Below are 17580 nucleotides of genomic sequence, written 5' to 3'. Positions count from 1 at the left end.
AACTGCAGCTCTACTGTTAATGTCAACAGGCCTAGAAATACATTTGTGATTAAAGAAAACATTTTATAAATATATTATGAAACTAAATCAAATTGTAAAGCAGTTTCCATTATTGAAAGTATTTCCAAAACAAAAAATCCCCGTGTGATTTCAAATAAAGATGAATCTGTAAATCAAACTCAAAGCGGCATCTAGTGGACACAGCAAGAATTGCTGATGTTATTTAGGTTGGTCAGTCCCATTTAAAAAATATAAAAGGTATAGGTCTTACGACAATTTAAAAACAATCTACCAATATCCCCAAACCAGCGAATACCAAGATAAAAATGATCAAACTCCCCACTTACCAGTAATTTGGATTTCAACAGGATTTGTAAAACTTGCACCAAAATGTCCTGGGGAAGAATAAACGTACAATGTGTTTAACCAGCCACACATATATTAGTAATCTGTGGGCTGTTTTTATCTTACGGAGCATCTTTTCTTCATTTGTAGGGTTCTGTCTGTCATTTCGAAGAGGAGAAACACATCCATAAAAGATATTACCCTTTTTCCCCAAAAAAAACACTAAGTAGGTTACAACTTCAGAATTCACTGGGTCCTAGAAATAGTGAATTTAACATTTTAAACATCTTTGTTACCAAAACAAAAATCGGAATCAACAGGACGAAAAATAGTTCCCTTAATGTAAAAGACAAATAGATATATATGTGACGTCAGGATTAAGTTGTCATAAACACTGAAATGTTTTTCAACAACTGAAATATCACACAAGTACAAAGAACAGATCGCACATGAAGGGTTAAGGTTAAGATTAGACATGGGGCTTTTTATGGTGTGTATTAGTCACTTTTTATTTTAGTTCATCACAAGAGGTGCCTACATTCAAAGAGCTCATTTTTAGATCCCTTACAATGAAACACTGTTGAATCAAGGTGAAAAGACTAGGCATCACATTAAAAACTATTTATAAAAGTAGGCAGGACTGTATCTATATACTGCAATACTTTTCAGCAACTTTGCGTCTTCATCAGAACAGACTTAATGTTTAACAATGAATCAACTCATTATACACTCCTCAGTAATAAGACCTCACTAATTGATCATCTGTAACCAATTAGTGAGGTCTAATTGCTGAGGAGGGTATAATTAATTGATTCATTGTATTGTTAAACATCATTACGTCAGTTGAAATGTGTTTCAAGTGCCTAGGTTCAAACTAAGTATTTGTTATGATATCTAGTTTTTTCAGCTTGATAGAGCAGTTCATAATTTTAAGGGATCTAAAAGCTGGCACTGTTACTCATCAAGTGGATTTTACCTGCAGAGTTGGAGACCTTAAAATGCATCTATAATTATTACTGAATGTTTCCATTGTGCAATAGCACCCCCCAGCCACACACAACTTACTATTTTAATCTGAGTGCTGTCTGTCAGCTGCTGCACAGTGTAAATGTCTTCTGTGTTGTACTGCAGGAGGATTGCCATCTGGAATGTGGATGCCTTTGGAAAGAAGGAGAGTTGGGTTTTTAGTATCATATCAATACCTAATCTTTAAAGATTTATTTGGAACACTTTTTGGTGACGTTCATTAATCCACTTCCTGACGAACTGAAAAAATCAATGACACTTGCAATAAACGGCAGATGTTTGAGGATACTGGATGTGTCAGTTCTGGTTCAGTTTGGTTTCCATGCATGCGTTGCCTTGCAGCGGTGTTTGAATTGTGACCAACCTTCATGTCACTCACCATTTAAAAATATATTCATTTTAAACTTAATGCCTGTTACATGTTAATCCAAGCATCTGTGTATGAGGAGACAGCGTTCACATCATTGATTCATACAAATATGTCTCTCAGCCTGGATATAAAAAAAACAATGTCTGTATTGCCATTGCAGTCTGCATTTGATTAAACACTAAGAAAAACAGCCAAAAAGGACCTGGAGCAGCTGGATTCTGCTGACACGAGTGACAGAAAAGCACAGGCTGGATATTCAAGCAGCGAAGTTACTGCCGGTTATATTGGGTTGTCTTTTTTGGTGTATATTTTGCAAAATGGTTGAGATTAAAGAAGGAATTGGACAATTTACTAGGAATTAGTCTGAAAAACGATAAGACATCAATTTCTGCAGCTCTTATTATCCATGAAAGTTTACAGGTAATTTTTAAATAACTTCTTAATACACAGGGAAAACACAACAATTTCACCAAGTTGACAGTAAAATTTAAATTTGAAGAGGAATAAGAAGATTTAAATGTAATATGTTGACCATTTACAAATAACTCCTGATTTTGTCCAGTGACTACAGCTTACTGACAGGATGAAAACGAATGAATACAAACCCATTAACCCCTGGTTTTGCGCCCCAGTCAGAGAGAGGCAGGAGGAGAGAAACCAGGCCCTGTGAGGCTCACCTGCAGAGTGTATCTATTCTTAAAGCAGTTGGTGACCAGCTCTCCTTTGGATAGATGGTACAGCCAGGTCAGTTTGCGCCCACTGTGTCTGCTGGCATAAAAGGCTGTGAATCTTTGGTAACTCCTCTCCAGCTGGAAATGATTACAAAACAGAGAGGTTCAGAGGGGTGGCAGTGAGACTCTTATAAACAAACAAACAAACAAATAAAGTAAATAAGAGATGAGAGTGGGGGATTTGGAAGAAATAAAATAGTTTTACTGTTCACAGTGGCTCACTAGACATGTTAATAACATTGTGGTGCCTACAATTACAGCGCCTTGCAAAAGTTTTCATTCCCTTCCTATGGAGTCCCAAGTTTGTGAAATTACAAAATGATGCGTACAGCGTCTTTTGAACGTAATATTTCATTCAAAATGTGTTGATTGCATAAGTACTCAGACCCATCAACTCAATGCTTGGTAGAACCACATTGGCAGCAATTACGGACGCGAGTCTACCAGCTTTGCACACACAGCAATTTAACTCTGTAACTCTAGTTGTCGTTGGCCTGACAGGCCTGACCCTGACATTAAAGGGTTTAAATACTTAGATAATTAATATGAAATAAGTGATTGCTTATTTACTACTTTGTATTTGATTTTCATTTGAATGTGTGGAGTAGGTTGTCTATATAAACATTAATTCCTACTTCAAAGTGTCATAACTGCGATCTTTAAAGCACAACAATGTGAAAACAGAGGACCTGAATACATCTGCAAGGCACTAACAGATCAGGCATATTCCAAAAAGGAGAGTAACACTTCAAGGAGCTAATTTCAAAATAGTGTCTAAATAAACATATGCATCTTGTTTTGACATGCTCAGAAGGAACATGAAGAAGCATTAGGATGGATTAGATTACCTCGGATGGTAAAGCAAACGTGCAGGACTGCTGGAAGGGCCAAGAGCCCGAGCTGAGAACCTGAATACTGAAATCCACTGGAACACAAACACAACAAAACCCAGGTTAATGGAAAAAGCTGCACAAAGGTACCAATATAACACATGGAGTGAGAGATTCACATAAGGCATGGCTAGTGTGAGGGAGCAAAAGACCTTTAAAACTAACAAGCGTTTCACAAGGTTCATTTTAATGATTGCAGATTTATTCAAATGTGTTTTTTTTTGGGGGGGGGAGGGGATACATATAATAAAAACAAACATTTAAAAATCAACATTAAGTGAGACACTGCTGATTTTACTTTAGAACTTGCCAATATCAATGACTGAAGTTAGGTAGATATGATTGAATGGAATATGCACGTGGAAAATAATGAAATATGCAAATGTAGACCATTTTAAAATGCCCGAGACCGAAATCTGCAGCAGTGGTTACACTGAGTGCCCGATGGTGCCGGTCATTAATTATACACAACTCTGAAGAGTAATTCACTGAAAGTAATTGCATGGCATGGTTCATCTGTCGACAAGAACAATAAAATAAAATAATTTGTCACAGCAGCTTCTCTCTTATCCTCCACTTTGGGACAAGTACAGTTCATCACAGGAGACTGGGAACAGGACGAGGTCTCCTTTCTACACTACAAAGAAGTGGCCATATTAAAACATATTTCTAGATTTACACTGTTGGAAATTTGTATTTACAGTACTCTCTCATTATAATATCAAGTCTCTGAAATTGCCACTTAGGTGGGATTGGCATCATATAAGGGGTAGTACAGAGTTGAGACATTGGTGAAAACCGAAGAAGGAAAAAATTTAATAGATTTGCTTCTTTAAAAATGGAGAGCTGAAGACTGCACTGTTAGCAATACATAGCCAAAAATGCAACCAATTACTTTCAGTAACTCCAAGAGTTTAGTATAGCCCCAGTAATCCCAGGGGGAATACTGCATTCGAGTCCGATTTCAAACTCAACTTGGATGGAGTTCCTTACTTGCACAATCACTTATTTGGGAAAAAAAAAAAAAAAAAATGTACTTTACTGAATTGGGTAACATTATATATACACACACACACACACACACACACACACACACACACACACACACACACACACACACACACACACACACACACATTTCTTTTCACACAAATACATTCTTTAAAAATATAGTAATACAAAAAGATATGGGAAATAGTCACATTTTTTTCCTCTCTCAGAATTACTCAAGTATAAACCTCTGTTTGTATTCTCAAGGGAAAATACACTACATCAGATGGCGCGGTTTTAAACTGTTGTTTTGTCACCCTGCACAAACAGGCACTTACAATCTAATGGCTCCGAGTTGGAGAGATGCTTTTTGAATTGTTCGTTCAAGTCTTTGCTGACACCAATGTCCTGGAACATGCGCTGCAGTTTGGAGGTGTATTCAAAGCCACACGCTTGCTGCAAGGAGAAGAGAATACAGAGTCCTGGTCAAACACTCCCGGGCTGAAGCTGCCGATACACAACTGAAAGCTAAAACGCAACAGGACAGCCAGCACACGCCATCTGAGAAACAGTGTATTTTACTGTTAAAAGCAGCAGATGGGGATACTGCTTGCAAAGGGGATACACTACTAAAACACAAATTAGTACTAGGTGGAATAGGTCTAATGCATAAAACAGTACATTTATATAGGAGTACTAAGTACTTCTTAGTGTTAGATTTGAATTAAAAACCTACTTGTGGCTTAAGTGTTTTGTTCAGCATCTTGTGTATGTAGAGTGCAATGTGTCTACAAGTTGGAATAACTAATGTTAAAGGCAAGATCTCTGATGTGTTTTTATTAAAGCATCCATGAGGAGCATTGCCAAAAGAGAACAAACTGCAATCAATTGATTTTCAGTCTAGCCCAAGTAATTAGCCAGATACAAATGATTGTGACCCAAAGAAGGCAGCAGTGCTCTGCAAGGTGTATTTAAACCGCATCAATTTTCATAATACCAGAGAGGATGTCTTAAGCAGTTCATCAATAAAACATTTGCTGGGTGAATTAATTATTCTGACAGAAGACAGTGAATCCAAGAATATCAACATTCAAGTCTCCCAAATTACTAAACTGTGGAGGCACGATGTGCAAATAGACTGACTTGCATCCAAATGCTGAGAAAGAGGGAAAAAAAGCTATTGCAGCCCATTTCTAACACCATGGTATGAATGTGTCAAGACCGGATTACTTCCAACACAAAATGTGCAAAGCACTAATAAAATCCCATGTCAGCATTGCTATTTTAAGAACTAGGTAACAGAATCAAACTAGCATGCAGAGGAATACCTCACTAAAGAGGAAGCCATTTTCTCATAAATTTACTTGTCTGGTTAATGCAATGTAGTATCAAAACAACACAGATACTGTGCAGATATTGTAGTGTCCTTGACTTTTAACTGAAACCACACATTTGAATTCTTATACTAATTGTGGTTAAGACTGAAAGGCTTTTTTAGCAGTGGGTGCTAATGTGATGGAAAAACGTGCCAGCCTTGGCCCTCACCACGCTGATACAATGTTCTTGCACAGTAACCTGGCACAATGCCTTTACTTTACAACAGTGATGCACAACTCCAGTCTGGGTGTTTCTAGTTCTTGTTCCACCCAAGCCCTTAATTACCAAACTGAACTATTATTTTCTTAATTGGACAAGTTGTTCTTAAGCAGCTGGAGATTTAAAGAGACTAAACATTGTTCTACACTGTCTTGCAGCATGTTCACTTATTAACAGAAACAGCAGGTAACAAAACTTTGAATTCTTCCAAGTTCCTAATTCTTAATATGAAAACAACAAGCAATTAGGAAAGGGTGCCCAAATGAATAGGCAAGCATACAAGAATAAAAGCTTATGCTGATGCATGTTCATGTGACCACAGTATTGTCAATCTGTATAGATTAAACTGCCACTGTTCCTTCAAGGAAAAAAAAACAAGAAAAACAAACTTTGCTCCTATTTAAAATATTCAATATTCCCGAACTTCATTACAGAGATTGGTTTTAATGGAATAGTATCTGTTCTAAATGCTTTTGCATTGAACATGTTAATTCAAAGGTTAATTGGTCAACTAATCAAAGCTTTATGATGAAAGGAAAAAACAAAAAAACAAAAAACTGTGTGACAACTACCTTGTCTCTGATCAAATTTCAGTTTTAAAATGCTTTCTAGAAATTTAGGAGCAACTTTAGCTAGGGATCATCTACCATAAGACAACCAAACCAGTACTGGGGAGATAATATTACAGAGTATCATCTAGTATAGAATGGGGGTGCCTTTTATTGCATTTCTTTTTCTGCCTGCATTACCAATAAAATAAGTCCTAACTTGATTAAAACCATAATCATATTCGTGTTTGAGTTTTTAAATATTCACTCAGCACAACTCTAGTAAGGTGAACATAGGAGAATAACACTGTTGACTGCAACATACTTTGTAAATACTAACAATGAACACATCCAAGCAGATTAAAATACTGCTTTCAAAGACTGTTGCACATTTGAAAATGGCAGTATAGTCCAGAGGGAACCAGACGCACCTTCAGTTTGGAGATCATGCTGGCCTCAGCGTCGTCACTGGCACTGTTCTGGTGTACCAGCCTCTTTGCCAACATCTTGGCATAAAACTTTTGAAATACATCTTTGTCTTCGATGTACTTAAAGACAACCATCTGCATAAGGAAGGAGAGAAGGCTGGAATGAATACCACTTTAACAATCCATGCAAATCAATTCATAACCCCTGCGCTCTCAAGCAGTAAGGGTTTATTTTAAGGCTTCTGGAAATGCTAACTTCATCTATTTCCAATGAAAGAGAACTATGGGTTTGGATATAAACTTCATCTTTTAATAGACGCCTACAATGGATATATACACAGTTTTTACTCCCCTACACAAAGACGCACAATGTGAAAAACAACAAAACCTATGGAAGGACATACCACTTGGTTTAGAGTGTCCTCTAACTCAGCTTCTTCTGGGTTTTTGGAGCTGGAAGAAAGAAAATCGCACATGATAATTACACAACGAGGCCCCTGTTAAATTACACTTTCGCAAACATTCTCCCATAGGGCAACATACCCCTTTGGGGCGGTGTAAGACTTACCCGACAATGAATCACGTTAATTTACAGAGCAACAGATGCTCACACTCCACTGAAAGTACCCGAGGGATCACATTTTGCTGATACACATCAATGAAGTGCAATTCCACAAAAGAAAATATTTAATTTCCAGAGATTATGTGAAAGCGGCTGTAGGCTTGTGGCTGTTTTCATGAACAATGCATGTGTATTCAAGCTGAAAAGACTATGTATGTATGTATGTATTTATGCCTACTGTGTGAATGGTGTTATTGACCAGTTGTACAACAGAACATGAAAAAGCATCGACAATTGCTTTAATACTGCCGAAAACATGGCAAAACATGCATTGTATATAAACAGGAAGAAATTCCAATGTGGGTGTTTGTGTATTGAACCTTTTCTCCTGGCCAACAGCAGCATAGAAGAACATTTATTTCCACCCCATTGTAGCTCCTTTAGACTGGCCGAAGCAGCACGTCTTCATTAAGAAACGGTCAAGAAAATTGGTGACCTGTGCATTTATTGTCATAGAACATATGAATACATATCCAAATTGAGGTTAAAAAAGAGAAGTAATTGGCGGTTCAATTTGTGCGAGCCAATTACCGGACTTGGCTGACCACTAAGACGTCTGTGCAGCTGTAGGAGGCATGAGAAAGAAAATGGCCGTCCGCTCTGTTCCGCCCAGGATGCCTACAGTTCGTGCATCACACCAATCAGAGGATTTCACAGCTAACAACCGTGACCTGCAGGTGCCCAAGAAGCCACGGGACTCATGTGCAGAAGCAAAAAATAACAACATGGAAGTACAGCTGGAGTCGAAAACATTCACACCCTATCATTTGAAATTGTCAAACGGGATCTCTGCCATTTTCTCCGTGCTGAATCAGCATTCATCAAGCTCGGAGAGGATTGAAAAAGTCGTATAACTGAAATTAACTATTTATTAAACCGAATGAATCACTGAATAATGTTATTTCATAATGAAGACTAAACACTTTCAAATACAACTGTCATAAACTGCAGACCAGTGTTAATTTTGGCAGCTATTTTAGATTTACTCTTGACTAAAATGCTTATCAGTTTTAGTCACATTTTAGTTATTTCATCTTTCATTAGTTTTAGTTCATATTAGTCGATGAAAACTACCGTCAATTTAGTCTAGTTTTCTTTTTTACTTCATTATCACCATTATGCATTATGTCTGACTCCAGATGTTTACATCAATTAGTGGATGATTGCAAAACAAATTACTGTAATTCACATTTTCAGTTTGAAGTCTCTCTTGAAAAATTGTGTAATAGAGTTACAAGAACAGTATGGAAGCATAGTGGACTTTATTTAATTGCAAATCTAATTCCACAGTTGCATTTTCAATGTTTAGCGATACACGCTTGGGTAAAATCGGGTTCCATTCTGTTGTGCAGATTTCCACAGTTCTGCGCAGATCTGCAGAATCCCATCAATCTCATTGGTGGAGCAGCGCATATCTGCGCAGAACTGCGATAAAATGAGCTACACTCATCTCCCCATACATCCCCTCCAGACCACTGCGGTCTTCCAGTGCCAGAAGACTAACTCTGCCTCCTCTGCACTCCCCTTCCTCCAGAGCCGCTCCTTCTCATCCCTGGACCCTAACATTCCCACCAAAGTCAAAACAGCAGAGTCCTTGACCTCCTTTGGCAATTACTCAAGACATCTTTTCAGACAGTACTTGTAATTTAGTCAGTTACTTTCCTGTAAGATAGCACTTTACAATGTTTTATCATACTACTTGCCTTGTGTTACTAGTACTCGTATTGTTTATTTTGATTTCCCCTTTGCTCCCTTTCCCGTGGCCCTTGACTGTGACCTAAAATCTTGTCTGCACTCAGCTTTAAGAATCCAGGATATAAGACCTCATTGTATACACTTGTGTAAATTGGAATTTGTAATGTTTTATGCCTTGAACAGCACTGTATTCTTCCACCTTGCGCTTATATTTTGTAAGTCGCCCTGGATAAGGTCGTCTGCTAATAAATAAAATAATTAATTAATAATACACAAACACGATGATTGAGTCAACGCATGCATACTTATGATTGGACCCATGAAACAGCTCCATGACTGGCCGCCTCACAAAGCACTGTAATTTATGTCCATTAGTCTTGTGTTGAATTTCCGTTTCGTCACATTTTAGTCAACTAAAACTAGAAGGAATTTATTTTTTGTTATCGTTTTTTTATCCCCCCAGTATTTCATCTAATTATCGTCACAGAAAGTAGGTTGTTGACGAATATTTTTCGTCTTAGTTTTCTTTTATGAAATGCTGTGGACATCTGCACGACATGAACGCGGCCTCACTTTCTTGCTTGTTTTACCGATGTGTTTAATACTTTGCGAGTCTGAAAAAGCTCATTCTAGCAATCTATCGTTGTAGTAATTTAATTTGTTTAAATGTTTAATTTGTCTGTAAATACACATAAGCAGTCTTGGTTGCAATGGTTGTTCCGCGGGTGTGTTTACTGCTGTGTTAATTCTATTGTCAACAAAAAATGTTTGTCCATTTTTTACAGTGATCATTTAAATACATATTATAGCACAATTATATTCTAATCTACACTTATGCTTGACGATACATTTTACAATGGATCTCTGCAATATTAATAATAATACACAGAGAAAAGTTAAGCATCTAAAAAAAAAAAATTCAGATAAATTACTAGACCGACTTGAGTCCACAATCTTTAGGACACGAGACATTTATCAGAAGTACCGAACATAACAAAAATTCTAGTATCGAACCATTTAGTTGTTTTAGTATCGAAAGAGTATTGAATTTTGTGGTATACGGTGCCACATTACTTCTTACTGATCGATCTCACTGAGGACCATCACCTTTGACATGAGTTCTCAGATATTTGAAAGTCCCACCCTGAGCTCACAATTACACTTAAGTAGGTAGTTGTATTTCCCTTCCCACACTTCATTGAAATGCTGCAGTGCTGACAGAGGCCAAACCTCACTGAATTAGCAGCACTGCAGAGTTTCAGAGCCCAGAAGACAGATGTACACAGTGTCTTTATAGAGCAGCTTTATAATAGTATTTTTTTTTATTATGTTTTGGGGTTATTTGCTACAGGTTTAATAAAACTATATGAATACTAATAAAAGCAAATCTGTCCATGCAATTGCGTTTAGATGTTATAACAAATATTACTATGCATTATATATAGAAGGTAAGGAAACCCCTTCACAGATATGACCTTTTGCATGCAAGCAGACAGACGCACCTTTTCTTCAGTAGGGAGTCACAGTATCTTGCCAGCAGCTCCGGAGATTTACTCGAAGACTGCGCCATCTTCGTCACAGCGTTGTTATTAATGAAACGACCACAAGCCTGCGTAAATGGGTAGTAAGAAAGAAAAGGGGAAAAAAAATTAAAAAATGGTGAACAAAAAAAAAAAGACTTGAGTGAAATTGAATACAAACTCCACTGTTTATTATATACAAAGATTCACCTTCACAAACTCACCTTGTCTAATGCAGCGACAAACCCAGCATCGTTGTTGAATGCGGACATTACTAGTGCGTTGTACTTCTTATGGACGTCCAAAATGGTCTGTACATACATTTTGGGATCCTGGGAATAAAATAAAGAAAATATCTATTTAGCAACATGGTGAACATGGTTAAAAATAGTTACTGATGGTACATACCATACAGTAGATGCGATTTTGTGACCCTTCTCCCTGCACCCATAATAAGCTATACTAGAGATCATGAGATATGTAGAGTGAGTGTGCGATACCCCAATGGTATACACTGACAATCTGAGAGTGATCACAGTCACAAGCTTGTAGTGCGAATGTAGTGCATACTGGAGAATAGCGTTCAGTAATGACCACGGGACATGCCAAAGTGCAGGCCGCGACACAGGAAAAGCGACCAGCGAAACGTGCTGTAGAGAAAACGGGTGTCCGGCCTAAAAGCAAACCACCCAAGAGATCAATGACCGCACAGCTGTGTGTGCACAAGTGTGTCCACTATACATATGGAATTACATGTACAAGGAGTGAATGGAAGAGCGACCATTGATCATTTCTGAATATGGAGAAACCGTCAGATTGAGCCAAAGACTATGAGAAGAAGAGTGCCAAAACAGTCCGAAGCTGTAACCACAACAAAACACTTATTGAGAGGAACTGCAAAGGCACAATCCCTTCCAGGACTGCAGCAGTCATTAAGGTCAAGGGTGGATCTAAATATACCCCTTTAAATACACAGTCAACAGATTCCTGTGGGGATTTCTGTCTGTTGTCCTAATACACCTATTGAGGCACAAAAAGAGGAAGACCAGTATGTGAAGAGCCATGAAGGGGTCAAAGAAATTGCTGCAGTGCATCTCAGCAAATGGCATGGTAGCACAGAGGACAATAAGAGGACCCAGTTATTTCAGTTTTTCAGTCTGTAAAGGTGTCATCTTTATGTAAAAAAATGAAGGCACAGACACCAGAAATAAGAATAATTGTTTGGTGTTCAGTTTCTCTCTCAAAGTGCACATGACAAACGCTCACAGAGCCAACAAAAAGGACAGTTAAGGAGAAGAGAAAACCACAGCAAGAACAACAAAATGGCAGAAGAATAGAACTTGTGATTTGCTTCATGTAATTTTAATTACACCCATCAGAACAGTCTCAAGTGATTTAGTCACTTGAGAGTCTCAAGTCTTAGTGGAGGAAGAAACTAATTATTCTCCAAGCGCCTCCTTCATTCTAATTAAACTATAATCCTTCAATCAGAGGTTTGCAACAACAAAACAAGACTCAAGACAATGCTCTTGGGATCAACTTTGTGATCCTGAATGAAAATATGTATTTTTATCAACATTTTTCCCCCACTACAGATGGGTTCATCATATGGGAAATTCCTTTGGTAATAATAAGTATTCAAAGCTATGCATTTTATTTATTTATTTATTTTCATTTACAATTTAAGAGTGATAATGCAACCAACTGAGATTTCCCTGGTGTAGCAGTGAAATACGATTAAACTTCAAAGTAATGAGCAGGGTAAGTTTTTTGTGTGCATATTTAAATAAAATGTGCTACTTAAAGCATGAAAGAAATTAATCTCAAACTATCATATCTCCTAAAAGTTGAGAACTGAATATACTCGTACAGTTTTATGACAGAAAATTGAATTGCTGGAAGTTTTGATTCAAAGCTATCTGGTTTAATTTGATGTTCATAACTGCAACTAGCTCTGTTGAGTTTGCTATGAATACACTAAAGTTAATGCTAGGCCTAAATGACATGACATTCTGAAGCCAACAGTTATGTTTAAATTAATATATCAAAGATGGAGTGAACGCTAAGAGTATTTTAAGACAGCCACAGACTAATTGTCATCATTTGCCAGAAAAAGCAGTTCTGTATATATATAGTAAACTGCCAATACTCAGCGGGTCTCAAATAGCAGGCGGTCTCCAATAGTTGCCGTGTTGATTTTTATAATCATGTAAAATACAGCCGGTCTCTAATAAACGCCGGGTTACAAAACAGACTTGACAATGTTTTATAAATACAGAAAAGGGAAATCGATACAGTTTCTAAAGATGCATTAACACATTTGAAGGAACCTTCCACAACATATTTACATAAACTTTTATTTTCAGTTTTTGCATCTTTGTTTTCAGTAAATATATATACCGTAAATTAATTAAAAAAACACCATCACATGTTTTTATTATTTTATATATCTCACTTTAACTATATATATATATATATTGCTGTATATTTGTATTGCTGTTAATTGTAGTGATTGAACTAACTGTCAACTGCGACAAACAATGCATTAATGAAATATAATGTTGATGGTTTGGTTTAAAGCGTATTTCCACAGTTTTGTTGAAGTGCTTTTTGTTTATTTAGTAAGAGTTCACAGTACAGTGAGGGAAAAAAGTATTTGATCCCCTACTGATTTTATACATTTGCCCACTGACAAAGAAATGATCAGTCTATAATTTTAATGGTAGGTGTATTTTAACAGTGAGAGACAGAATAACAACAACAAAATCCAGAAAAACGCATTTCAAAAAAGTTATACATTGATTTGCATGTTAATGAGGGAAATAAGTATTTGACCCCTTCGACTTAGTACTTGGTGGCAAAACCCTTGTTGGCAATCACAGAGGTCAGACGTTTCTTGTAGTTGGCCACCAGGTTTGCACACATCTCAGGAGGGATTTTGTCCCACTCCTCTTTGCAGATCCTCTCCAAGTCATTAAGGTTTCGAGGCTGACGTTTGGCAACTCGAACCTTCAGCTCCCTCCACAGATTTTCTATGGGATTAAGGTCTGGAGACTGGCTAGGCCACTACAGGACCTTAATGTGCTTCTTCTTGAGCCACTCCTTTGTTGCCTTGGCTGTGTGTTTTGGGTCATTGTCATGCTGGAATACCCATCCACGACCCATTTTCAATGCCCTGGCTGAGGGAAGGAGGTTCTCACCCAAGATTTGACGGTACATGGCCCCGTCCATCGTCCCTTTGATGCCCATTCCAGCCTTGTGTAGGTCTACAATCTTGTCCCTGACATCCTTGGACAGCTCTTTGGTCTTGGCCATGGTGGAGAGTTTGGAATGTGATTGATTGATTGCTTCTGTGGACAGGTGTCTTTTATACAGGTAACGAGCTGAGATTAGGAGCACTCCCTTTAAGAGAGTGCCCCTAATCTCAGCTCGTTACCTGTATAAAAGACACCTGGGAGCCAGAAATCTTGCTGATTGAGAGGGGATCAAATACTTATTTCCCTCATTAACATGCAAATCAATTTATAACTTTTTTGAAATGCGTTTTTCTGGATTTTTTTGTTGTTATTCTGTCTCTCACTGTTAAAATACACCTACCATTAAAATTATAGACTGATCATTTCTTTGTCAGTGGGCAAACGTACAAAATCAGCAGGGGATCAAATACTTTTTTCCCCTCACTGTATATCGCATCTTAGACTGCTAACAGAATTACCGGTATCTTGTTTTCAATCCAGTGTATAGTTCACTGTACACTGAATGTGATGTGTTTACATCATTGGAAAGCAAATTATTAAAAAATATTGATTAAAACAAATAAATAAATAAAAGCCTGGTCTATTAGCCTACTTCTACAATGATGCAATGTTTTCAGGCTCTTCTTACCCTGCATGAGTCCACAATGTCTTTTCATTTATAAATGTTTAATACAAACGCCGGTCTCCAATTGACGCCGGGGCCTCTTGCAGTTATTAGGAATAAAACGCCAGGGGCATTTAATAGAAGTTTTAACGTATTTTTGACTGGAATACCATTCATTGCATCATCGCTACCAATGGTCATCAAGCAAGATGAATAAATGGCTCCTATATACTCTATAAAACTAACTGTTAACAGACACTAGTGCACAATACAAGATCCTCCTACTTTACTGCTGATTATAAAATAGCTAAAAATAAATTTCAAAATCCAAGTAACTCTTCAGTCACTTGGTAAAACAGAAACAAATGTCATAGCAACTCCTCAAACATCATAGCAACATGCTATTGAGGGATAAAGTATCCTGCTTTAAGTCCTCATATTACAGTGTTAACTTCAGATTGTTTTAAATTGTAAAACCTCTTTCCTTCTACACAAAAACAACTTTGTGACTGATATTACATAGTTAACAATGAACCACCGAACTTGATTTCTGAGAAATCTAGTTGCTGGGCAACTCCTGCTAATTCTTGCCATGAGTTCTCCTATCGCAACAATGTCAGGATTCAGGCAGTGTCTAGGTCCAGATGCATGAGCCACAATCGACCCTGAGGCCCAGCTGCATTTCGAAAAGCCTGGGGCAGCTGTGTACACCAAACAATCCCCACAGGAAAGTCAACCAATAGAACGTGGCGGGTGAGAAATTTCAAAACTGCAGGTTAAATTATTTCAATTATTCTATTAACTAACTAAAGAAGCTAACTTTAAGTGTTACATATAATAAACTGCATTTTTAATGTCACCTATTGGATGGCAGCTGCTGAAACCGATTGCCGAAATGTCAAAGATAGCCATAACAGACCTCTGAACCCGACACTGGTATTTCCACCAAGTTACTAACACCTACCCTAGTTGTACAAAGTTAGTCTACCGAGTTATTTATGCTTTGTGTGAATATGAATGGAAAGCTCTCCAATTCAAGCATGAAACAAATGAGCTCTGTTTCACTTGGCCGCAAGATGGGAACTCTCAGTGGAGTTACTGAAAAGACAACAAATAATGCAGGTGCATACAAATAAAGTATTCCCGTGTGAATCTCTAGACTGACACATTCGTTGTGTGCTGTGACACCCACCTGACCCTAAGATAACCCATCCTCCACCACCCATGCCAGCAATGACACCCACCCTTCACCTTCATTTACCCACCCGAAAAATTTGAAAAAATGTAGAAAAATCAATTATCTTACCGATTTTGTACACTTACTGAAGTACTTACATTGAGAGCGGCTTCCCCACACTTCTCAATGGCAGCGAGTCCCTGGTTGTGAATGTGCGTTTCCAGAAGCTTCTTCAGCTCTCCCAAACCGTCTGTGATCCTGGACACCAGGTTGTACATCCGTCCCAAATCTGCAGAGTGAGAGGCAGAGAACAGAGTCAGTCAGAGGATGGACCCAGATAAGGATTCAAAGGGCTTATAATGAAATAATGCAATGTCCTTTGAATGAATCAAGCATAAACTGAAATTAGACATCGCCTGCCTCACATAGCTGATAAAAGTCTCATAAGCATATGGTACACAGTGGTCACAAAAAACAGGTGATTCCCCTAAACTGTCTGCAACAATCCACATATAAATATCTGCTTTAGAGACAATCAAAATTATATAGACGATGAACAACAAACAGCTCTGATAAACAATTAATTATCTGCCTGCAGAAATAAGTTAAAGGTGGTCATCCAACTACCATATTGGCCCGAATATGAGAAAGCCTTTACTTTTCAACTAAGAACAATTTTAAAAAGGACATCAAATTTACCATATGATATAAAATAGCTAAGAAAACATCAGCAATCACTTGGGGGAAAAAACTTTCTGTAATAAGCATAAAGGTGTGTCAGTGATTAAAGTTTCTATTCTAGTAAAGCTTAGACATTTGAAACCCAGGCTTGTATTCCTAATGTGGTAATGCTAATGTTGTAACAATCATCAAAAAATTGCATTTTGAGGTTCATGAAAGGATTTCCTCTGCTGCCAAAAGCACCTGTGTTTTCCCAGGCTATTGTTTTAAGCAACATTTTTTGCAGCATGACATTGTTTGATGCTTCAGCTTCTCTGACTACGATGATTTTAAGATTTGCATCATAACTTCTTAATCCCTTTGAGGTTTCAGCCTCTCTCAATGTACTCAATTGAGTTATTTAGCAAACCGCCTTAACTTGACTCCGAATATAATCTACAAAACAGAACTAGTTGTATTTTTCAAAAATATAAATTCTTAAAAATATAAAATCTCATCTTATATTCGGGCCAATACTGTATTTGGAAAGCTGTTCCAGGTTACGTTTAAGTTGACTCATGCTGGTAAAATCTTGACATACTACGAGCACAGAGCTTTTATTTCCACCGTGAAAATGGTCCGTTTAAACTCAAGAATGTCACCTCCTGGCAAGTGTACCGTTTTTCCGAGGTCATCTCTTTCAAATTCTAGAAATCCATTTAGAAACTTAAGAAAGATTGGTGGGTGTGTGGCTACAACTTGCAAAGCTACACAAAAGCTTGTCAGGACCCTCACCTTCATTTTTGTCAGCGTCTAGTAAGTTCTGGAACTCGGTGTGGAAGATCTCCAGGTGCTTCTCGATGAGGACCTGCTCACACTTGCGCGCCAGCTCGTCCTGCGTGCTCTCGTGAAGATAGACCTGTACTCGCCTCTGTTCCTCCAGCAGACGGGCCTCGGCCTGGGAGATTGACACACTCTGCATTACTACACTGTCCAATTTCACCCCTTCACTCAAACAATGGGTGCCCACTCCCTTATACATCTTTCTCAGTAAATTGGCAGCACTCCCTTGGTGATAAAACATGTATGCTTTCCTTTGCCATGGTTTGGATCATGGTTAA

At 37.8% G+C, this 17580-nt stretch overlaps 1 protein-coding gene across 2 annotated transcripts in view; it reads right to left on the bottom strand.

The window, feature by feature from the left end:
- The window catches only part of LOC136767869 (cullin-1), a 53951-nt gene that overhangs the window by 2157 nt on the left and 34214 nt on the right, over positions 1–17580 (bottom strand). The window contains exons 8-18 of one of the 2 annotated variants that reach the window (XM_066721923.1): positions 17255–17417; positions 15946–16088; positions 10986–11093; positions 10744–10850; positions 7329–7377; positions 6928–7059; positions 4691–4808; positions 3321–3397; positions 2419–2550; positions 1411–1503; positions 348–395 (exon numbers count right to left, since the gene is read on the bottom strand). In XM_066721923.1, the coding sequence (XP_066578020.1) occupies positions 348–395; positions 1411–1503; positions 2419–2550; positions 3321–3397; positions 4691–4808; positions 6928–7059; positions 7329–7377; positions 10744–10850; positions 10986–11093; positions 15946–16088; positions 17255–17417 (1170 nt within the window). The remainder of the gene's footprint in view (positions 1–347; positions 396–1410; positions 1504–2418; positions 2551–3320; positions 3398–4690; positions 4809–6927; positions 7060–7328; positions 7378–10743; positions 10851–10985; positions 11094–15945; positions 16089–17254; positions 17418–17580) is intronic. The other variant, XM_066721931.1, reaches the window with a different exon arrangement.

The sequence above is a fragment of the Amia ocellicauda genome, chromosome 2 (genome assembly GCF_036373705.1).
Source record: "Amia ocellicauda isolate fAmiCal2 chromosome 2, fAmiCal2.hap1, whole genome shotgun sequence".
Lineage (NCBI taxonomy): Eukaryota > Metazoa > Chordata > Actinopteri > Amiiformes > Amiidae > Amia > Amia ocellicauda.
Note: the sequence above shows the minus strand (reverse complement) of the source record. Positions and strands in the feature narration are given on the sequence as shown.